Source organism: Scophthalmus maximus, chromosome 7, assembly GCF_022379125.1.
Source record: "Scophthalmus maximus strain ysfricsl-2021 chromosome 7, ASM2237912v1, whole genome shotgun sequence".
In the NCBI taxonomy this organism is placed as follows: Eukaryota; Metazoa; Chordata; class Actinopteri; order Pleuronectiformes; family Scophthalmidae; genus Scophthalmus; species Scophthalmus maximus.
The window spans coordinates 2,064,970-2,089,214 of record NC_061521.1 but is presented as its reverse complement, the minus strand read 5'-3'; the positions used below and the strand labels follow the sequence as shown (position 1 = coordinate 2,089,214).

At 40.8% G+C, this 24,245-nt stretch overlaps 1 protein-coding gene and 1 long non-coding RNA gene across 7 annotated transcripts in view; one reads left to right on the top strand and one right to left on the bottom strand.

Annotated features, from left to right (window-relative positions):
- The first annotated feature begins 1,410 nt into the window (after positions 1 to 1,410).
- LOC118314846 overlaps positions 1,411 to 24,245 on the top strand; it is a 34,466-nt gene continuing 11,631 nt past the window's right edge. The window contains exons 1-3 of one of the 2 annotated variants that reach the window (XR_004794732.2): positions 1,411 to 1,585; positions 1,922 to 1,992; positions 8,275 to 8,395. This is a non-coding gene — a long non-coding RNA (uncharacterized LOC118314846). Of the gene's footprint in view, positions 1,586 to 1,921; positions 1,993 to 8,274; positions 8,428 to 24,245 lie in introns of those variants that run through there. The other variant, XR_004794731.2, reaches the window with a different exon arrangement.
- ampd3b (adenosine monophosphate deaminase 3b) lies at positions 2,143 to 23,466 on the bottom strand. Of its 5 annotated transcripts, none has more exons than XM_035641550.2 (16): positions 21,760 to 23,466; positions 19,915 to 19,987; positions 15,192 to 15,414; positions 14,900 to 15,077; positions 13,801 to 13,966; positions 11,136 to 11,355; positions 8,660 to 8,789; positions 8,273 to 8,467; positions 7,792 to 7,923; positions 6,058 to 6,221; positions 5,559 to 5,685; positions 5,194 to 5,357; positions 4,189 to 4,309; positions 3,358 to 3,531; positions 3,089 to 3,199; positions 2,143 to 2,967 (listed from the first exon to the last, which is right to left on the bottom strand). In XM_035641550.2, the coding sequence occupies exons 2-16, from the start codon at positions 19,970 to 19,972 to the stop codon at positions 2,791 to 2,793; spliced, it is 2,340 nt and encodes a 779-aa protein (XP_035497443.1). In that variant the 5' UTR covers positions 19,973 to 19,987; positions 21,760 to 23,466; the 3' UTR covers positions 2,143 to 2,790. The 5 variants fall into 5 exon arrangements, with proteins under 5 accessions (XP_035497443.1, XP_047188973.1, XP_035497445.1 ...); XM_047333017.1 differs by having other exon boundaries at positions 23,309 to 23,466; XM_035641552.2 differs by having other exon boundaries at positions 23,313 to 23,466.

The following is a 24,245-nucleotide window of genomic DNA, read 5'->3' as shown; positions in this document are numbered from 1 at the left end:
GACGGGATATGACGAGGAAGCGAGGGGAGTTATGGGTATTGTGGTCCTTTAGGGTTAAACCCGTCACCTACAAGCTATTGTTAAAAAAGGTTTACATCTGATTTAAAAGTTTGATTCCCATTAAATAACTTCAAATGAAACTTCACAGATGTGATCTATCTCACTACAAAAAAGGAAACTTTTGTTGGATGTTTTCATCACAGTTTCTATTTGTATCAATAATCCCAATGTTTATATCATTCCTAAACGTCAGGACCAGACGAGAAGAGAAGCAGTAGACAACAATCACAGGATGATCTTATTGAAAATGATAAATATACATTTCTACTGTGTCATTAATAGAATTTCGGCTTAAGAAAGCGGAAACTTAGTCAGAAAAATAGAAGAATAGTGCAGACAATACAAAATTGCTTTGGTCAGTGATCCCTCTTATTTACACACATAGGTTTACATTTATTCTAAGTATATGTTATCAGAGTTATTCACTGATCTAATGTTCCTCTGGGTGCTGAGGTTATTTCGGACAGAGACAGCCTTTTTCCACCTGCACAATATTAGGAAAACTAGAAATCTCCTATTTCAAAAGAATACTGAAAAACCAGTCCATGCATTTATACCTCTTGACTGGAATACAGCAATTCATTATTTTCAGGATGTCCTCATAGGCCTGTGAGAAGCCTCCAATTAATTAAAAAATGCAGCAGCTTGAGTTTTGACAGGAACTAAAAAAAAGAGAGCGATCATATCTCTTCTGTGTTGGCATCTCTGCATTAGGTCCCATATTAAATGCATAATGAAATTCCAAATCCTGCTCCTCACCTATATAGCCCTTACTGATAGAGCTCCATCTTTTTCTTAAAGAGCTCGTAGTCATAGGACAATAACAAGCAGACTCACAGGAAATAAACAATGCGCACAACAGGCAAAAGAACACAAAAGGACAAAGCCTGTCCTAAATCAAAAGGTATACTGAAAAGTTAATTATGCAGGATCCCCTCTATACACTCATGAAGATAATGTCATTTATCTTAACATAATTTCATTGGAATGTATTACAATAAAGGCTCTGTACTAGGGACATACATTCAATCTAACCTGCCCTCTTTTTATATTGTCTTTTTATATCTTTTTTTACACAGATATGTGACCTGAAAACGGTATTATTGTTGGAAAGCTGATTTTAATTGTCTGTGATTTGTATGTTTTTGTGAAAGCACTTCTCTTCTGAAAGGTGCTATATAAACAAAATTATTATTATTATTATTATATTGGGAAATCTCTGTGACAAACTGCCAATAAAAGGGTCTAGTATGCTACACTTGCATGAAAACATAAACCTCCAACGAATTTACCGGTTGAATAAGATATCACACAATAAACGCAGTGAACTTTTAAATTTGATTATCCACGAAAAACGTTTATTTCTATTTTTAAATCGTGCCCTCACATTCTGTCAACTTTCGTCTGTCTATGATCCGGAACCAGCCAGGCGCCGTGGGGGTCTGGGGGTCAGCCGTGACTGACGACCCCTCCACTTCCCACCGCTGGTCGAGGCGACGGTTGGACGGTTGGACGGTTGGGGCTGGTGAGTTTTATGCTTTCGGGGGGGATATTTCATTCAACGTCGATAGCCATGGAGTTCACCTCCCCTCAGCTCGCGGCCTGTTTGAATTATTCTCACTTCCTCAAGTTCTTTGAGCAAACGACGAGGACAGTACGCGCTAACGGGCCGCTGGGCGCGCACCTGCGGTGATTAGGGATTGCTAGCACAGCAAGCTAACTGCAGCTAAGTTGCGCTTCACGCCGCAGACAGTGTTGAAAAGAAACCTCACGAACAACTTCAACATAGTCGAGCCAGTCGCTTCATCTTGTCTCTTCTTCTTCTCCCCCATCAATGGTACAATGCTCCAACTGGTTCCAGCGGTCCCCAGCTCACTGCCTCCGCTCCCGTCCCGGGGAGGTGCGCGGGGCCCCCCCCCATGTAGACTGCTGGTGAGTCAATTCTCTTTAGAGATCTGTTTGAATGAGCCCCCACCAACATGTCCGTCCATTGCATAGTGTTGTCTAGCTCAAGGACTCCAACATTGTCCAACATGAATATTCTGGAAGCAACAGGTGTCAAGGTGGTCACACATACACAAGTTATGCAAAAAACATTTTTATTTCATTTCATTCACATCTGTGTTTTTTTTTTTATATATATGCAAACGTGAAATTGATAATGGATAATTGAAAAACAAATCTTTCTAATTGCGCACAGTTCAACAGCGGTTTGTGATTCGGTTACACTTGCACCAGTCTGGTCATATTTGCCAGACCTCTTATTGGCACCTGTCAAAAACCTGCAATTAACAAATTAATTGTGAAAAGGCAAATCTGACTGCAGCCTTAAATTAAAAAAGAAAAAGGAAATACTTGCTATGGAGTCTTTTGAAACATGCATCTATGCAGAAGTGACACAATAATTCACCGAGCAGTGGTCATTTTGTTTCCTTTCTATGTTAGGCTTTCATATGTCCATATCTGTAACTAGACTTCTGACTCTTCAAAAGAAAATAAAAACCATCTTAACCTCTCACACATTGGCAAACGTTCATACACACAGCTTTGAATACACGCCGACAATAAAGTTTTCTATGCACCACTGTCAACTTAAAAGTTAAGAATAAACTTAAAAAAAAAAAAAAATCTGGCTTAGGAACATTTGTAAGAAAAATAATAAAATTTAATGCTTCCTGTGCAACCGATGCCCCGGACATATCCAGGCACAATTTGTGCTGGGTTACGCAATCACTCTGCAGGGATAGTGCCAACCTCTGTCTTCACTGCATCCACTAGAAAACTGAGCTCGTTGCACAGAGTCTCATAGCGGTACGCCATGCGGATTTGCGCCACGTTTGTCCGCCGAATGTCGTTGCCCCCTGGTCCGTCCTGTAGATAGTTCGAACCAATGAAGTGTTTCTTCTCCTGTGGGCCAAAAGGTAAACAAAAGGCTTTTTATTGGCAGACTGCCAGTTTTACAAAAATGTCAATCTGTGGGGTAATAAGGTAGAAGCGGGATGTAATAAAAAAACCTGTTGTACTATACCTGGTGTGAAAGGCCGCTCTGTAGCACGCTGTTCCGCGCTATCTCACACAAATCACAAGTGCTCAGCTTCCACAACTGGCCTGCGATGGCATACTCCTCCATCAGAGCCTCCTGAAAAAGGTTCAAATGAACATTTGGAATAAGGTGCCACCGGGAAAGTTTGAGAAATAATTTAAAGCTCAGGTAGAAAACCTTTTTTTTTAGCTAATTTCTATATGTGTAATTTTGGATTTTATGGCAGAAGACACATGAGTGCCTGTGGTTCTTACCTTGGTGTAGTGGAACTGCATGGGGTCATCGGTGGACAGTGACACACACAGGCCTTTTTGTAGAAACTCTCGCAGAGGGTTCTTGGAGTACTCCAGGAACAGGCTGTTATTGCTCAGTGGGGACATGGCGATCGGGACCTGGGCAAGGTAGTACAGGTACTGCAACACTGGACTCTGCAGAGGAGGCGGAGGAGATGTTGACCAAAGTAATATGAGTATTGGAATTTCCCTTTATGAGGTGTGTGTGTGTGTGTGTGTGTGTGTGTGTGTGTGTGTGTGTGTGTGTGCGTGCGCGTGCGCGTGCCAATCAGCCACAACACTAAAACTGGCATTAAATGGTTTTAATGTTGTGCCTGATCAGTGAAAATGTGTCAATGTATTCAACCTATGTTCAGTTCATGAATGCTCTTACAATGGCTCGTGCACAACAAGGGATAGATTATGAAAGTTCCTGTCAACAGCAACAGAAAATAATTTTGAATAAACAGCAGAATTGTGTAGCGGAGACAATCAGAGTTAGCCACCATGGCTGAACAGAAAATCCCACCTATAGAAATTCTGATTAAGTGATAAAGGAGAGACATTAAGTATAATTAAAGTGGAAATAAACAAATCTTTGTCTTAAACTTGTTGTTGTTAAAACTGGTTGCACAGTGTAATGGTGGTATATAAACGACACTTTTAGCTTACGAACCTCATGCTATCTCTCATTAGTACCAAAATGGTATTAATTACAGTCCCAATATTGGAACATAATATCACATATCTGTATTGGCACCCTAAGTTATCAAAATGTATCGACCTCTTAATTAAACCCTAGTGTAACATCACCTTCTTGAGGTTGAGTCCATGGGAGATGTTGTCAGCTGTGAGGAAGGCGGAGACCAGGTGGGTGATGGAACCAGCCTCACCACAGTGGGGACGGAACTGGAAGGTGTTCAGTCCTCTCTCCCTGGGGTAGGGCAAATATTAATACAGTGTAATACAGTGGTTAGGATATATGTAGCATTTCATAATATAAGCCTGGGGCTTCGGCTTCGTCCTTTTTTCGGTTATTGGCTTGAGGACTGTTTGTGAAATTGTATTAAATACTTTTTTGTCTCTTACAGAGTATGTAACCAAAAAAAGAATCAGCCTAATTCCTTTCAAGGTATTCAATACACTGCACATTACCAGATAGGACAAACTCTTCTGTAACACTGAGTAAATCATGCGTTTGTATTGGTACTTAAATCTCTGAGGAAAATGAATTTTCCTTCACTAACACACGGTAGTTTTATTTATCTGGTGGATCAGAGTCATGTAGCTGCATACAGTGCTACTTTAGCCCAGCCATACTCGTAGGATGTCTGAAGTGAATGGGTCACTTGTGGTCGTTTCACAGCATCTCTACTGAGTTAAGGGTTGTTATTTTTTGCAGTTTTGGCTGTATATACGACTAAGTCCAAAAGAGATCTGGTGGCCCAGAGTTATTAAAAAGAGTAACCCAAAAGCAATGCACTATGCCCCCTCTTACGGAACATTGTATCATCAGAATGCATATACTGTACCGCAAATGTTTGAATGATATATTTATTATGTAGAATAGCAATGTGACGATTTGTGTGCTAGTAGATTAAAACAGTTGAAATAGATTGTTTGTTTTTAAATCTAACCTGGGTGAAGACAAATTTATACATAAATGGAGATAATTCCAGCCGGAACTTGTTTGTCAGGCCTGTGATTAACTTGCAGCGTGTCCAGATCACCCCATGACCCATGTGTGCCTGGAAAATAGTGGAATATAATGTGGCAATGTACTTGACCATGAAGTCTTTCTATACCAGCAGTACTTACTTGCGCAAGTTGTTCAGCACCATGATGTTGGCGTACATGTAGAACAGGTAGTAGGTGTAGGGAGGGTTGTCGTCGGTAGTCCATGCCTCAGGCTTTGGGCTTTTGTAAGAGAACATGTGGTCACTGTGTTTGGACTCGTCATCCACACTGTCAAATCCTGTCACCTGCGGGAAAACTAAGCTCATTCAAGGACATACAGTATATGAAAAAGCAATGCATGTTTATTGTACAGAGTAGTAAGTGTCAGTGTACTAACATGTAGTTTAACAATAACTTTTACTGTTTGTCTGTTCCCAGAGATCTGAAGTTTTCACCCTGAAAGTTTCCTATTCATTATTGATTCCATCTATCATGAACGTACTTACATATTTTAAGAACACATGTATTTCTTTATGCTGCTGCGGATTGACCGTTGCCTCAAAGAGGGGGAGGAAAATGTTCTCCAGCATCTTTGCGAAGTTTGGTACTATTTTCTTTGACCTGAATATATCGCTGCAAGATAAAATAAAATCAAATTAGTAAATCAGTCAAACAACAAACATTTTAGCATTTGTTGGCTCATTTAGAACAGCTCAGTGAGTAATGGCATTTGAGTATGAATATGTATGAAACTGCCCTTCTTCTGCATGAAGAGCCAAAGTTTTGTCAACAGTGACATTAGAATTTATCTACTCAGGATTTTGTAAACTATGACGAAAAATTAGACACTTGGAATTTCATCTCTCAGCATTTAAAAGATAAAAAGAATATAACACTTAAGATGAATCATTGATACATCTTTAACCATATATAGGACCACATTTGTCTTATTGTAAGGAACCTGTGCCATCTCATAGTTGGCTTCTGCTCTGACCGAGAACTTACTAGATCCTGGGAACTTGGATCATCCATTTCATGTTGGTTGAGTGGACCTTGTGCTGGATGAACCATGTTGCCAGGCTCTCCCACTCACTGGGAGAGCGGCCGTAAATTGACAGACGGGGCTCGGCATGTTGGTACTTGCTCTCCTCCAGCTCTTTAGCTACTTCCTGAAACACACGCCAAACCACAGAAAGTTGGTGATGTCTCTTGATAAAGCGGAAGTAAGCATTATTAATCACTGGACTTGACAGATAAAATATAATTCTGTCATGTTTGTGCTATTTCTAAATGCTAACAAAGGAAGTGTTATTTATACTCCAAAGAAATAAAAAACTTCATTTACACGAGTAACATTTCAGTTGACTACCACCAGTGGGTGCAAGGCAACTACAACTTGTCTCACAAGATACACTAAGAGAAACCAAAAAAACAAAAAACACACAAATGCACATGCCACAGAAAATAGAACAATTCTACTTTTAATAATTACAGTAAAATAAATTAAATGCTCTATATAGTGTTGCTGTCTAGTTTTGTTGCAAATTTTTTTTTTTAATGCACTAATCTAATATGTATGATTGTTTTTTCAAACAGCTTGATGCTATTAAATGCTCTCTTGGTTTGTTTTGTGTGCTCTGATCCTGAAACAAAATCCAAGCTCAGCTTTAATTTCTATAGTTAACTGACAACCTGACTGGTGTTTTCCTGTGAAAAAGGGCCTATGAGACCAAACCCTGAGAAAACATTTTGGAAGAACGACGCAGGTTTTTAACATTACCAGTCTTTCTGTGGTGACAGTTAGCCAGCAGGCACAATACCATGAAGCTATCATACATTTCATTATTTCCACATAGCAAAATATTTTCAGTCAGAAGAGCATTTACTTAATATTCACATCATATAGGTGAGAGAAAAAATTGACCTGAAATAGAATGTGTTTTTTCTTTTTCTTTTTGGTCTACAATTGTCAAAAATCTATTTTGTAGTCACAGAAATAAATAGGTGGACCTCACGCCAGTGCAGTGCAGCACCTGGACAGTGTTTTGTGCAGTCTCTAGAGTTATTTTGTTGGTGTATTTTGGATTTAATAAATTAATAATGAGTTGGGCGAGACAAAGGTGCAATATTTTGTTAATATTTAATACACCAGACTATCTCTAATCTCCAGCACTTGCAATCATATTGTCCAGTCAACAGACACTGTGTGTGCCACTTCACGAAACTTTCAACCACCTGGTTGGGTGAGGAGAATAACTCAGTTTATAATCTGTTTATTTTCAAAAGCCCTGTGCCTGTGCAGAGTTGCGGACAAGGATGCGTTTCAGTAGTAGTGGTGTTGTACAAGAAAGATAGTTCTCCCCTGCTGGAGTCATAATTCTAGTGACAGCACAGCAGTGTGTATATTCTCAAAAAGGCAGATGGCTGTAACGTGCTTCCAGATTAATACAGTTAATATACATATAAAATTCCTCTAATAACTGACCCCTGTTTTTTTCTATATGTCAGACAGTAAGTTGAATCAAAACCAACAGTCTATTCTGAATTAAATTGTGAGATTTCTAATCATGAATATCTCTCTGATCCTTATCATTATTATTGGTTTGTTGAGTTTGTTGGCTGACACTCAATCTTTCCTCTACCCAAATTCAACCTGAGCTGAATATCTATTTAGACCACATGAATGAAAACACTGTCGTGCAGAACCACCTTAGAGTGATATATGAACTCGTACTACACCTTGATGAGACGTGCAAAGTATTCTCCATTGATGTAGTTGTCTGTTTTCAAGAAAATCTCCCTCAGTTCGCTGGCTCCCACAGGGTTGTACTTGGAGTTGAACTTGTCAAACCGGTGAAATGTTTGTCTTCCCTAGAAGAAAATAATTCGTGAGAGAGGATGAATCTTATTGATGATCACATTCTCATTCCAGCAGAGTGACTGTTTTGATTATTTTCAGATTACACACTGAAAGGACCTCGCATGGAACATTGAAAGTGATTGTGTAACACTGTATGAAATGCACGAACACTCATAATTGCATCCTTGTGTCAATTAGCACAGGTTAGTGAAATGTGCCGTTGTTATTTGGAAACAACAATTAAATCTTTGGCAGGTCATTATTTCCGAAGGTAAACGTGATAAAGGCTGCATCAGTATGGAAGGAATGATACTAGAAATTTGTAGTATTTTAACAACAAACTATTTCAATTGTTCTTACAGCGTGCACGTCCAGCGAGTCTACGGTGAGGTCGTACGGGTCCATGTGGAGCTTGTTGAAGACTTCCTTGAGAGTGATTTTCTGACCGCCTTTCTCCACAACCACTCGATCTGCCTCTGTATGGTATGTGGTCTTTATAAATTTCAGTAGATGCTTCTGGTTCATGCAAGCAGCAGCATGAATATGTGTGTCCACCTGTGTTGGACATAAAGGAATTTTATTGGACAAGTTATAATAGATCCATAAACATGAGTTTACTTAGAGCACTGAAGTTAGAAAAGGCTCTTTATCCCCAGCGCTCAGGTTGGAGCTGTGTCAGCTCAGGATTGACAAGTTACAATTTTTTTTGTACAGAGATAACTGGGGTAAAAAAACTTAACAACCAACCTTTCTGACGTTGTAGAAGTCTCTGTGTGAAACTCCTTTTAGCTCTTTTAGCTCTGCCATTTCATTCATCATTTCATGAAGGTAGAATTTGGAGGCCAAGAAGTTCAACCGTCTGTGACAGTAGGTTTTCCTATGAAGCAACACAACAGAAAATCAGCAGAACAAATACAAATTAGAACATATGCCATTTTTACAAAACTGCTTTAAAGGTCCACCCTGCCGACTTGGGTTGGCTATCGTTTGTGTTTTTGGTGATACCGGTGCTAAATTGATTCTAAATAAAACAGTACTGCTGCCTAAACGGTGCCAGAACCAATTTTTTTTTTCTCTTAAAAAAGCACAAATCATCAGTTGATGATAACAATGGCTTGTTTTTTTTGCTGAGGCATTAACTGTTTTTAATAGGCATTAATATTAACTGTAAACAGTTAACAATATACTTATATATTTAAATATACAAATACAAATATTTCATAACATCTCAACTGGACTACTGTAACGCTCTATACACCGTCATTGATCAATAACAGCTCCGCCGCCTGCAGTTGGTTCAGAACTCAGCCGCCCGACTCCTCACCTGCACAAAAAAGCGCGAACATATCACCCCGGTCCTCGCATCACTCCACTGGCTCCCCATCCGCTACCGCATTGATTTTAAACTTCTACTGACTGTTTACAAATCCCTCCATGGTCTGGCCCCCACGTACCTGTCTGATCTTCTCCACCACCACATCCCCTCTAGAGCACTACAGTCAGCTGACCAACTGTTGTTGGAAGTGCCCAGGTCCAGGTTAAAAACCAGGGGGGACAGAGCCTTTGCAGTAGCGGCCCCCAGACTCTGGAACTGCCTCCCCCTGCACATCCGTGCAGCCCAGTCTCTGAATATTTTTAAGTCCCATTTAAAGACCCACCTCTTTTCACTAGCCTTCGATTAGTGTCTCCTTTTTAAGTGCCAGTGCATAGTGTTCCCTGGTTACCTTTTAAATTTTCTTTTTGCTTTACTTTACCTATTATATTATTGTATTATTCTTTGTTTATTGCACTTAAGCACTTTTCTTGTGAAGCACTTTGGTGCGGCTCAGCCGTCTGTAAATGCGCTATAGAAATAAATTGACTTGACTTGACATATTTGGTCAAGCGGTTGTATTATAATTTGTATAGGCTGCCACAAGGGTGCTTTTCATAGCAACACCTGCTGATCAGTCAAACACGGTGCATCCCTCTGCTTTCAAATGTATCCGGTGCGTCGCCAGGTGCTTCATTTAGTCTGACATGTCCCTTCATTACACGTTATTGTTTCAAAACATTTGCTGCATGTCCTGTGGTGGAATCCTGGCTTGTGAAATACAGCCACACTTTCGACCATTTAACTTCAGGCATGTTGTTGTCTCATTGACTCATGTTGGAGTAGCTACTAGCTAAATGTAGGCTAATGTTACGTGCTGATGTAGAGAGTGTGTTGCCATCAGAGTTAAATGCAATGTTGACTAGGCACGTGTGGTGATGTTTATGTTGCCTGTAAGCAGGGCAACTTTCTCAGTAAATAGCTCAGACACCAAAATCTGTGTTGTGATCCGGCCGTTACCAAATCCCATTGCTGACTTTTTCGCTGCTCTAGGTGTACTGTCCTCACAGATCAGGAAAGGAAAAACTATTCACACTATATTGTAAAATATCAGTGGAAAAATTGTGGAAAATGTTCATTTGATCTAATGTGATTAAAGGGGCCATATTATGCTCCAGGCACCTCTTCAGCTGCCTCCACGTATATTTGGTTATCTGGGGTGTCTGCCAGCCCACGGAGAATGAAAAGAAAACAATGAGTCGTTGATTCGTGGTTTGGGTTGATCATGCAGACGGTCTGTAAACGAGCCATTCACAGCCCGGGCGTCAAGTGACGTAAGTTGACTCCTGCTACTGGGGCGACCACGCCCCCAACCTGAGCAGCACCTCCCCCCTTGAAGTGCGGAAAAACAGACCGCGTCTGCGCCATCATTTTCTCGCGGCTGCCGGCGGACCTCACGGCTGCCGGTGGAGCTCGCGTTTCACGGCTGCCGGCGGGCTCGGCCGGCCGGGATGTCCTTAACGTTCTATCGCCCAGCCCCTTGTGCTCTGTGTGTAATTATGGAGAACATGTTCGCTGGGCCTCCCGGGTCTCTACGTCGTGTATGTGCCCTGTTACGTGCGACTGTTGTCATGGCAGCGCAACGCCGTAGTTGCGCAGCAGACGCGGGGAGGAGCGAGGAGGAGCGAGGTGGAACACGAAGGGAGGGGGGCGAGAGTGAGCAGGAAATCGACCATAGTCTCTCAGGGCTGTTTATACAGAAAGAGGAGGGTGCTGTGGGGCTTGATCCTTGAGGTGTTTTGACATGGAATGGCAAAGACGTGGTGCACACACCTGAAAACCAATGTAACTTGTGTAAAAGGGGGCATAATATGGGCCCTTTAAGACTATTGAAAACATTGGTGTACTCACGTTGGACCATCAGCTATCATAGCGAGGACATGGCTCAGGTCTATGGCAAAGGTCTCAAGGTCAGGGTAAGGGAGGCTGTGCGGTTGCTGTTGTTTCAGGGCCTCTGCATTGTCGTAAACATTAACTATGCCATCCTTCATCTGCAGCTCATAATTCAGGTCCTCAGGAATACCCTCCATGGAATATGGGTCCTCCCCTTCATGAGGGAAAGGCCAGATGTCTACAGACGATGAGAGTAAATAAACAAAACGGCAAATAGGAATAATCATTCATTTAATCTGTAGACAATGATATGTAACCTAGTGTTACATGGCATAAATTTCTTAAGCACATTAGAAATCATCTAAGACTGTATAACAATACGGTGTTTCCCCTACCATTGAATTGGGAGCCCCACCCCGCCCCCCCCAACGGGAGCCCCAGCCCCACCTGAAACGTCAAATTGATGTGCAGTGATCTTTTCATCCTTAACAAGTTGGCTTTTTGTTGTGGTTTAAGCTTTAACCATCAACCATCTGGTTGTAACAGATGGCTCTCCAGAGTGTCTCATTGGATGTTGTCTATAAACGATGCCTGAATCTTAAAAACACAATTTTTGTATACCATATTTTAAAGGTTACTGAAGAACTTTGTGTACTCACTTACTAATAGATTAATTAACTATTTAAACACGGTTATACAGTAAATTTGTTGAATTAGAACTAAATATATATTTCTTTATTTCAGACCCAGACCCTAACCCCTAACCCTAACCCATATCACAATAGGAACACACAGAATATATAACATAAAAAACAAAATGCCAAAAAACTAATACAAAGCCCTCCACAGTGTTCAGTGTCTAACATACAGACATGTTCGCCTATGGTTCCACAGCCTGGAAGAAAATCTGACAGAACTGCGTACAGGGTTAGCCAGAACAGCGATTAAGTCGACTCAGATACCCTACAGATAAATCTATACATCAAGTTACGTAAAACAGCAGAGCAGGTAGGTACCCCGACACTGACAAACATATGGCATGCACTGGAGCTTCTTGGAGCTCTCAGCAGCAGCCTCATGCTGTCATTGTAAGCCACTATGAGTTTTCTAAGGCTGCCTTGCTTATAATGACACCACAGGTAGGCAGTATACAAAGGTGTACAATACGCTCTAAAGAGTGAGATCTTCACAGATACAGAGCACATGCTAAACTTACGACACAGCATGTTCGCTTGAGCATACAGCTTCCGACGCTGCCTATATATATCCTTGTCACCAGACAGGTCATTTGCAATAATATGGCCCAAAATGTAATCTCACTGCACACCCCAAGTGTAGTGCCAGACAGATAGAAGCCAGGGAAGGATGACTGTCTGTCTTATATACTACTGATAATCATAATCTTACTCTTTTTAGCATTGTAATTTATTTCAAAATCAGCACCATACTGTGTGCATGTTCTCATAAGCTGTTGGAGACCAGCACTATATGGGCTAAAAATTACCAGATCATCTGCGTACATAAGGTGATTGATTAGTGAGTCACCCACCCTACAACCTGTACCACCTGCATTTAAAATCAAAGACAAATCAGTCATGTACATATTAAAGAGAAGAGGAGACAGAATTCTGCCCTGGTGAACACCATCGGTCACTTGGAAGGGAACAGATGTTACATTCCCCCATCTCACTCTCATTGTCTGATGAGAGTATCAATAGACCAAGATTCTAATTAAAAAACCAGGGACCCCACTTTTAAACAATTTTTAAAATATTATCGCATGATTAACATGATCGAATGCTTTGGAAGCATCAATGAAGCACATGAATATTCTGGAATTTTGCCTATTATATTTCTCTATAATTTCCATTAGTGCAAAAATACATAAATCAGTGCCATGCTTTTGTTTAAAACCAAATTGGTTATCAGTAGACAGGACTTACCTCTCAAGTCTACACAGAAGAACTGTCTCCAGCACTTTGGACATAACACTGGCCAGTGCTATTGGCCTGTAATTATCTGAGCTGCTCAGCTTCCCCACTTTATCTTTAATAACTGGTACTAGCACAACAGAGAGCATAGAATCCGGTATATCTCCATGTACAAAAAAAACAGTGTAGCATATAGCCACCAGAGGACACAGTTTTTTACTGTAAGTATCGGCTGTGTATAAATACTCTTAAGAAAAACAATATCTTCTATTTGTCCCTTGTGGTTGCTGTTTGCTGGATTGTATTTAGCTAAGTGTCTGGAAAGTTCTCCCTGTCTGTAGTCCGGCTGACCTTGGCTCACACACTCTTCACTTCAACTCTGAAACACTAACAGTCAAGCACTTATCTTCCTGCCTTCCTGTTATGGAAACCTATTGCACTGACTCTATTGTGGGGAATTAGCAGGTATTTCAGGACTCCTCTGTTGTCACTGCTTTATGTGCTCTATGTCCGAATTGTTGTTCAGCTTGGATGTCAGAGTGCCATTCACACACCCTCCAAACTTCTCTGCATTTTGTTGTTATTTACCCAAATAAAAGTGTAATGTTGAGCTGGAGAAAATGACTAGATCAAGCAGGAACATACAGTTCATGCCCCTTATTTGGGCATGTAAGAGTAAAGTGTATCCAAAAAAAATTCAGTTTAATATGTACTGTTACTGGTAGTGTTAATAGGAGAGTTTTTTGGCCCACCTGGCAAGACCTCATCTTCCTCCCGCCACTTCTCATCTTTGGCAGCACGGAGGAATCGGGCAGCGGTCCTGGGGAAACGGTGATAGGCCAGCCTGGAGTACTTCTCTCTGATGAAAAGTGCCTTGAGGAGACTCTGTGCTGCTTGCTCATAATCCTCTACTGTGATCTGGAAATGTCATGGAAAGGTTTTCACTTTTTCAAAAACTCAAGGTGTTAAATTATAAATTTTTAACAGATTACCTGGGGAAGAATTAAACTAAAACAAGGGAGTCCTTCCATGGCCTTTAAGAATAGTAACAATACACTGAAACGATGTTACACAGTTAGATTCATGCTCCTTCAGCTCTTGCCTTCTAGTGATCGACCGATATATCGGCCGATATTTGCGTTTTTTTGTGTATCGGCATCGGCCGATGCGCGGCTGATACGTTCGCCTATAGTTTTTCCCGGCATTATTTACAGACAGGAGTCCTTGTTCTACCTCACCTGCTTTTACTATTTGTTAAATATTGTTTTTTTTAAGTTCAATAAATGTTCCATTTTTAAAATTGAGACTCGTAACATTTGTTATCATCATTGTGTAATTTTTATGATGTAAATTGAGGGAGCAAAAGTAGTATCGGCTCCAAAACGGTTTGGTAGGCCTTAAAAAATCCATATCGGTCGATCCCTATTGCCTTCTGATGGCTGACACCTGGCCGTACTGGAAGTCTTAAGCAGATTGCATTTCAACAACCACATAATTGGCAGCTTCAGCAGGATTCCCCAGCATTTCTGTCTTTTCTTGGTTGCAATTTTTTTAATTAGCTTATTGAGAGATCTGTTATTGTTTTAACAATTTTTTGGACTACTGTCAACACTGTACTGAGTTTGGGTAGGACACCTGTAGGCCAGGAATCTAAAAATTGTTACATTTTGTATTCTGGTATGAAATGTCCACTGGACATCCCTCTTCTAGTTGTTGAGAGCTTATTTATGTGCAGCCATTTGTTTTATTGACAGTACCCGTTTTGATCGCATAGAGGTTTGTGAAGCAACGTAACATGTTCCTATCGCGCATAATTGTGCATCAACGTGCTGTATTGTTAATCCTGTTTACCCCTGCACAGTAATCTCCGCTGATGGTAACTCTCTGGAAGTCTGGGAAGCCCTCAGGGAGACCTGGCTCAGCGGTGACTGCTGAGAGCTTCGGGGAAGCCGAAGACGGGTCCCAGTCACCACTGATGGGTAACTGTGAGGATACCGACTGCGAGCGCTTCAGCATGAAACTCTTCTTCCTAGTATTACAGAAGAAAGGAAAGAGTGTCCGCTCAATGTCTACTGGAAAACTATGAGCCAAAGACTGGGCAGAAAGAGAGGCATATTTGATCAAATATATTTCAATTTCCTACCTCCTAGCAGACTCTTCAGATTGCTGCTCAGCGATCTCCCTCTGCAGCGCCCTCTCCCTGATCTCATGCAGACCGATGGGACAGTCTTCCGGCACGGTGAACAGCGCCATGGTTTCCTTGGTGTCTTCCTCCTTCAGGGCCGAGGCATAAACCTTCTCTGCGATGAGACGAACCCTCTCCTCCACCTCGCTCATTGAAATTCTTGGGAAGAGTCTTGGCAATTCTGGGAAAGTCAAGAAACGTGACTTTAAGTGAGTCCTTGTTCGTCTTGGCAAAGAGAGTTTGGCATTAAAGGGTATCCTGGAAGAAAGTGAATATTATAATTCCTAATTTGCAATTATATCAGTGATAATGGGCACATTATCACTGATAATTTTGAGTCGCCTACAGTGAATGCTGGGTTATGCCCAATTGAAATTCCTTGTCAGCTCTCCTGTTGGTGACAGGTCCACTTAGTTTTATAGTAGGTGTTTACGCTGATGGAGTGGAGAAAGTTCACAACAGGGAGACTGGTATTTGCCTGCTGAGAACTGCATTCTTGTTGTAGGAACACATACAGCTAAGGCTAGTGTTACACTTCTCCGCATCTGCAACAACACACATGGTCCACATGGCTACAATGCTACAAGTGTAACAGCTTTGCATCCTCCAAGCTGACTAGAAAAAAATGAGAACAACCCCAGGTATGTGGTGTTAACAGCTGCCTTGTCTGCATTGTCGTATAATTGAGCCCTTAAGTGGAAACTACTTATGTGTTCTGTCTGCCTGAATGGTAAAACCTTTGTTTTCTTTTATGGCCCACCGGGCCACAGATGTAGCGGTTCACTATGAAACTGTGGCAGGCCCCCACAGTCTGTCATTAATGTTGAAACAGTAATATGTGGACTGAAAACATGGATAACAATTTCAATGTGAGCATTTGATTTTGGAATCAGACATCTCATAAATCTGATGAAATATGGCAGCACTTAAAGAAGACATAACATGTTAGTTGTGGCAGCAAGTAAAAATACCAGCAAGGTAAACACGAGACCCACAAATATGAGTTTGAGGTTTGGGCTAAGCGATGAACTTGGCACGTTTTTTTAACTCACATCAGTAAACGTCTTGAGTGGCTGACTTGTGTTTCAGTGCTGACTAAATGTTGTGCAAGTGTGTCAGGCAAGGTACAGTAAACACAGTTAATCACTGTCCCGGGTATCCTGGCAGTGTGACCTCCCAACACCTCGTGGGGAGTAAGGGTCAGCCTTTCTGGGACCACACAGTACTGGGAATGGAATGCATCACAGAGAAAAACTGAAAATGTGATGAGACCTCGCTTCCACAGTCTCTCTGTTTATGTGGCTTTGTTTAGTTTGTGTGCAATCATAGTGACCAAACCAAGAGTATGACATGACCATGCGATTTAGGTTCTATATAATGGATGAGTTTGTTGACTGATGTAAGAACCTAGTTTGACAGTGGATTGTCACTGAAGTTTTATTGCATTTCAAGGTGTTTTGTTGTTGCCGCTTCTTGCCATGGTCCTTGCATTTTTGCAAGTACAATTGTATGAACAGTCCCAAAGAATCTGTAGATATGTAAGTATCCTGATGGTTCAAAGGCAACACAATCATGTTTATTTGTGTCGACCAGATTCTCTTGTATACCCATGGCATGAACTCTGGTCCTATTTTTAAACTTGACCCTGTGAATTCAGATGTTTATCAGACCAGATGAAGGACATTCGAGTTGTCTTTTAATCTCCACGGTCTCAAAACTATGGTTGCTATCCAACATGCCAACATTAGTAGAGATGTTATTCTAATCAACATGTCATCACTGTTACCAATAATAAGGATGATGTTGCAGTCAGCGTAAGACCCTTCACCAGTTCCGCATCCATCCCTCTGGAGGTATTTGAATCAACAAGTACAGGACAGAATATGGAGTACTATCGTATCAAATAGCAAACTTCTGTGCTGGGCACTCCCCCTCATCAAGTGGTTTACATGCAACTGTATCCGTTTGACAACTCTACTTGATCATTTGACACCTTCAAAAGTGACATTTTTAACCTTTGCCCCCCATTTGCACACAATGGGAAGACAGCATGTCTATTCCCATAGCACTAAGTCATCCCTGATGAGCCCCTCAGCACGTGCACACTCTCTACTGGAGCAGCTGAGCAGCCTCTAGACCTTGACCCACATTCTCCCAATAGAAACCTGACCTTTACAAGGCAGTCTGAGCATGTTGGAAGTCTCTTTTAACATTAGGTTTTTTTTTTGATAGAAGAATAAACCTTTTATGTTGCCTGACGTATAGTAATTCACAATACTCACTTTTTATCACATTTTTTCTCCCTCTGTTTCAGCTTTCACTTTTCAACTAGCTAAAAGCTGATATATTATCTTATTACCAGAAAGTGAATCGTTAATCAAATCTCGCCGCCTTTGTGCCTCAGACCATAGACACTGAATGAACTCACTAGCGGAAGCTCTGTCTCTTACCTTCTGCAGTGATTCGGGCCATGTTTTTCTCTCTCAGTCTCTGCCTGTTGAGTCAACTATTTCAGCCTTCACGCGTTTGCTTCTGTCTCTTCTTGACTCTAGCTCTTAGCTTTGCACCACTTCTTTCTGCCACTCGATGTCTGGTCTTACAGAACACTTTGAAGTGTTGCTGAAGCCTCTCAGTGCTGTCAAAACTGTCCTCTGGTGTGGGGTCTGTATCTGTCTTGTATCTACGATGCGTCTCTGCTTTCTTTTCACTCCTGAATGCCGCAGTCAGGCTTTGCTCTGCTGTTTATGAGGTCTGGTGTCTGTATGTATAATGCAGCTGCTAGTTGTTGCTGTCTTGAGTGTCCCCCTCTCTCTATTTTAGGCTGTTGAGAGCGTCATGGCAACAGGGGCTGCTAATCCAAGCTGGTATGTCACAACTGGCTGCTAACATGTGAGCAGCTGTCTGTGAGATGGGGCAATAAGACGGGCATGGAACACTGTGGTGCTGTAGGAAGTATTAAAGTACAGGAAACAAAGTATGTCGTCTCAGAAAATTGAGAGCCAAACACACTGAGTTTGTTTGCATTTAAAGAATTAAAAAGATTATTTGAACGTTAACAGTAAAAAAAAATGTACTGCTGAAATTGCTATCAAAATACATTTGTAGATAAATACAAATTTGCATGCTTAAGCTAGCATAAAAATGTGTCAAGGGATTTATTCCATGTACAGCAAATGCTTTATTTAACTTCTAATGTGGTTAATTCATCTTTTCATCTGCTTGGCAAATACTTTGGATAGGTAGGTGTTGCTCTGACATGAGTGCAGAGGAATGTAAAGAAACCTAATTACTCTTTAACTTTGTATCTTTGTATCCAAATGAACTCTCTCCAAAGTCTGACTGAAACTGAAGGCAAAATATACTGAAAGACAGAAAGGTAGTAGTAAAACTAAAATGTCTACAGGTAAACTTGTGTCCCCTTCCTCGGACTTTGATGTATACAGTAACTGTAAGATGATGTGCTTACAAACATCTCTTGCTAGTCTGTCTAGTCAGTTTCTCCTGGTCTGTCTTGTGTCACGCTTGCTAGCCACTTCCAGGGATGTGTTCTCTGGCTTTGTGTTTAATGAAAGAGAGGGTGAAATACAACTACGTATTACATGTGATAAATGCCAACGGGCAACAATGTCTGTAAACAGCAGCTCAGAAAGCGTTTGGCACCTGAACATGCATTTACTGTATATTATCATGTATGAAATGAAACGTCTGCTTCCCTGCAGCAACCTCTGTAGTGACCAGTCCAGAGAGCGGATCTTTTTCACAGCAGCTATTTGACATGAAATAGAAGGTAAACCTAGATGTTGCTAATCACATTCCTTAAGGCTCTGTACCTAAACAGAGCAGAATGTTCATGTCAACAGCATTACTGGTTAAGCTGCTATTTCCTGTCAGGATGGCTGCTGTGAAAAAGGTCTATCTAATATCTATCTAACATGATGGCACTACTCATAGGTGCACATAATGGAAAAAAACCAATAGATTATCTAATCTTTCAGTCAAGGTTTAGTTAAAACTCTGGACTAATGCAAGGTTGTAAAGCAATGGGTTGACAATGGCTTTTGATTGAATGTTGAATTTAAAATTACCAGGCAGCTGTTATTATTTAAAAAAAATATATATATATTTTCTATATATCACTGTAGATATTCCCTCATCTTAAGATTCTAAAAATATTCTATTCAATAAATAGTTTGTTCTGTTCTGTATGGGTCGACTTTATTCTTAGACTGACATGTGAGCAAACAGTTTTAAAGGAGGGAGGATGATACAGTAGGTGGAGCACTGAGGTGTCAGGTGAGGCCGTGTGGCAATAGCAAAAGGTTTACTCATGGCTCAAGAGTCAGGAAGGAGGGCCCCACGGAGATCAGGGCTGACTGCTTAGATGTGGAAATAAAATAAAGTGAAGTGTTCCAGACTTGGCACGATGGAAATCAAGGTGGTCGCAATCCACACAGACCGAGAAAAACAAAATTGCCAAGTCATCTTGCAAGCAGACGTCAGATAAGAAACACCAATCATATGAGTCAAATGAGACAGTAGGTCAGAGTTGGACTTAGATATCATTCCTAGTTGCATTGAAAAAGTCTTGTATCAAACTTGGCATAAGCCGGAGGAACCCTGTACAACTCCATCCTATGGGAAATAAGCTCTGTTTAGCCTATTCGTTGAAGTATGTACTCACCTTTTCCAAAGCATGGTGTAGACTGCTGCTTACACAGAGGCGTGTCCCTTTTTTTCATTTTTATCTGTTTGACCTAGAGGAAACAAAGCTTCAATTAGGCCAGTATTTCAGAGGTTATGTCTAAGTTAGCTGGTAGATTTCCACATCTATATAACTGAAGTAAAGTAGTGAATAAGTGTCTCCATAGTGAGACCATACCATGTTAACGCCACAGTCCTGCACTACTGTCACGAAATTCTTTGTAATTAGCTTGAGGGTTCCTTTGAGTTCTTTTGTGAAAAACATTGGATAGGCATTTTTTTTAGAACCTTATATCCTTTAAACTTTTAAGTTGACATTTTTGTTGGCATTCAACTAGTGGTGTGTTTTTGATATTGTGCCCATAGCCAATATTGATGCTAGCTGTTGTTGTTGAATGCTAATAAAATATTTGTTTCAGCTTGGCTGTATTAGAGGTTGTAAGATTTTATTGCAGGAACATGTTAACACTGAACTTAGACTATTGACAGAAAACATCAGTATCATATTGCAGCTTCTCAGGAAGTACATTAAAATAAATCATGTCTGGCTTAGAACAGTGGAACAGAAACATATCAGCTTCAGGAAGCTGGTAAATCCACAGCTCCATATTTAGGTCAAGTTTGGCAGGTGACGAGGTTCAGGTTCTGAAGAGAAGCCAAGTGCTTTATTCAGTGCAGGTGGAAAGTGTGAGTGAGAATGTTTGATGTGGCAGCAGTGTTAATTTGTCAAAATTGCATAGTATTTACATAGCTCTTGCCCACAAAACATCTGTTTTTAATGATGGAGATCAAAGTGCAGTTGAGGTCTCCTCTTAAAACACACGTACAAATACGCATGCAGTGGCAGGGGTTATGCCAAAATATATATAAATATGCCATAAATGTGCATGTTTAAGCGTCAATAAAAGCCGTTATTTGTATTTGCTGAGTTGAATGAACATTTGTGTTTGTGATAAGTGGACATAGAGGACCAAACTGCAATGCGAGTGCCCAGTGCTTGCCCAGTTTGGGAACTATTGCGTTTCTCTCTATAATCTTCTAAGGTCGTGGCCCTATGATGAAAACTGCATTGAGATAATGAATGTTGTGCTTTGGTGTTATACAAATAAGATCTGTCCCTTTGATATCATTGTAATAATCCTGGAATGAACAAGGTTCTGCAAAGCCATTATTATATTGATTGCTGCAATTGAAAAAAAAGTAACAAGCATGAAATTTGGTTGGTCCATATGATATAGAAACCCTTGCAGTTAACTTTCACAACTATGCATGTAATGTCATTGCAATATCAGTCCAGTTTTTTGGGCTTCAAGTTGTCATTAATAAACCATTGGGCACCACATCGTACTTTTTGACACAAACTACAATTTATTGCAATTATGACTTTTCAATGGCCGATGTCAGTTTTTTGGAGGAGGTATACAACACTTGTCTGAGTTCAAGGAGTGGCACAGGCAAAAAAAGGCTGGTAGTTGGTTACGAGAGGGTCGTTTGAGCTTGTTGTGGAATTTCCAGTTTTTTTTCCTGTTAGTGCGCCAGGTCTTTTGCATGTCAACAGGGACTGCACTGATAGTGTTAGGTGTCAGTGAATCGACAACATCAGTGTGAATAGGTTTTACAATTCCCTGAACTGCAGGTAAAAATGTCAGAAACACCAATCATATGAGTCAAATGAGACAGTAGGTCAGAGTTGGACTTAGATATCATTCCTAGTTGCATTGAAAAAGTCTTGTATCAAACTTGGCATAAGCCGGAGGAACCCTGTACAACTCCATCCTACGGGAAATAAGCTCTGTTTAGCCTATTCGTTGAAGTATGTACTCACCTTTTCCAAAGCATGGTGTAGACTGCTGCTTACACAGAGGCGTGTCCCTTTTTTTCATTTTTCTTTTCAATGGCCGATGTCAGTTTTTTGGAGGAGGTATACAACACTTGTCTGAGTTCAAGGAGTGGCACAGGCAAAAAAAGGCTGGTAGTTGGTTACGAGAGGGTCGTTTGAGCTTGTTGTGGAATTTCCAGTTTTTTGTCAAAAAAAATGTCAGAGCATAAGTGGAAGCTCGGGTAAGAGCAGGGTTAGTAGAGAAGGGTTAGTTGGCTAGAACTTGTTCTTACAGGTTGTCAGGATGTCCTCGCCTTGGAATGAGTCATCTCTATCCAGAGGATGCCAAAAGCATGGAATGTAAACATGAAGATATTTGAAGATGGAGGTAACACAAGCAGACTTTGCACTTTGACCAGTTTCTGTTTCCACCCAGTATAAGGACTCACGCATGCACTGTATGGCCAATTAACATAGTTGATTATATTACAAACAATAACTGTTCAGCAGCGAAGGGACCCTCCATACTAGTGATATGCTCCAACACATTGACTTTTTATTATATTTAATATACTATTTATTTCTTATCCTCAAAGCCAAATTGACTGTTTGCCACTTCGTCCAGTCAGGAAAAAGGTACGGAGTTTGAGGAATCGACTCGTGGCTCTGCTTCAACCGCGCGAGAAGCTGAAGTCGGCCGACCCAAATTTCTGACGTCAGATATTTATCGGAACGTTCGCTCCCCCCTGTACACTGCAAGACAAACGACGCACGACGAAGCTGAAAATCGTCTGACTCCAAAAAGAGTCGTACGACTCAGATATCGGGGCAAAAATGGCCTTAAATCGTACAGTGTATGCCCGGATTAAGAGGAGTACAACAACACCCAGCAACCTCTTGGTGTAAGTTAGCAGTGTTAACCACAGAATTAACTGTCACTCAACTACAACTTGAAGTAATATTATTCTTTTAAGATTAGACCTCTACATGCATGAAATTCTGGAAAACTAATAATATAGCGCTGAAAACATCTACTACTTTTCAGAAATAATTAGCATCTTTACTGTAAAGTATCTTAACTGTTGTGAACATATTTTTGTCAACAGACACTAGCATACAAAGCAGGGGAAGTGCAAGAAAATAAGCAATGGATTAGCAGTGATTAAGTATAATCACTCTTAACACTACTGTTAAGTATACAGTATAACGTCCCTGGGGAGTCAAGGTTGTGCAGGATGTATTGCAGTCCCATATTGACAGCATCATCCGCCGACCTGTTTACCCTGTAGGCAAACTGCAGGGAGTCCAGCAGGGGTCCTGTTATGTCCTTCAGGTGGCTCAACACCAGTCTTTCAAAGGATTTCATGACCACATACGTCAGGGCGACAGCTTCTTTTGGCTACCCTGATCTCCTTTGTCAGCTTGTTCCTGGCCTGCTTATACAGGTCCCAGTCCCCACTACTGTAGGCTTCCTCTTTGGCTTGACACAGAGCAGCATAACAAGGTGAGAGTTTAAAACAGACACAAAGCACAATTGTGACAGTGGTGTACTTACTAACTGTGTGGTGCACGATGTTTACTCCTCTTGGTACTGTAGAAACCCTTGTCAGGTTTCACGGGACAGAAGAAAAGTTCTACAAGAAAAACTTTTAAGAGTGCAGACACAAAGCCAGCTTATTCTTTCATTGCCAGTGTGAAACTGTGTAGAGGGAGCACCAGTGACTCGGCTAAAGATAAGTTTCAGGAAGTGATTTGCATCAGTTCACTAGAGGAAATGCAAGAGGAAGCTTGTATTTGTACCACAACTTCACAACAATATCACATTTTCAATAGCATGGGAACAATTTATGCAGACTTCTCTTTGTATATCTTGCTGTACATTGTCCATGCTTAATCTCACTTCTTATTAGAGGATATGATTTCACAAAAGAATGTATTGGATGATATTTACATTTACATGGAATTTTTTTTCAAGTTAAAAGTGAAGGCTACAATTGTAGAATCAAGTGTTTAATTCATACATTTTTGCCTTGACATTTACATTGCTGTAACACAGGTTCTTTCACCTTGGCGGGGTAGTCTTGGCACAGGGGCCTGAGGCAGTCTGACGTTGAAAGACCCAAAACACAAACTACATCCCTGGTGCAGTTTTGTACAGGGTGTGTAGGGTAGGTAGTGCTACCTGATCAAAACTATGCAGTTGTTTTGACAAGGTAAATCCCAGCTCAGTCTCAGTTATGTTTTGAATTTCAATTTACTATTCTTGTGCAGTTCTTTTCATGTAGAGAAATAATAATAATTATAATACATTTCATTTATAGAGTGTGGGGTTGGGGTTCATTATTCATAAAGAAAAACATACTTAGAATTGCTTTTCTGGAAATCGTTTTGTCCGTGAATGCTGATCAAATTTATATGAGGATCATCTGTGTAGGCTGAGGCCATAGGGGATTTTTGATAGGTGGAATAAGGCTTACAACGCCACCATCTGG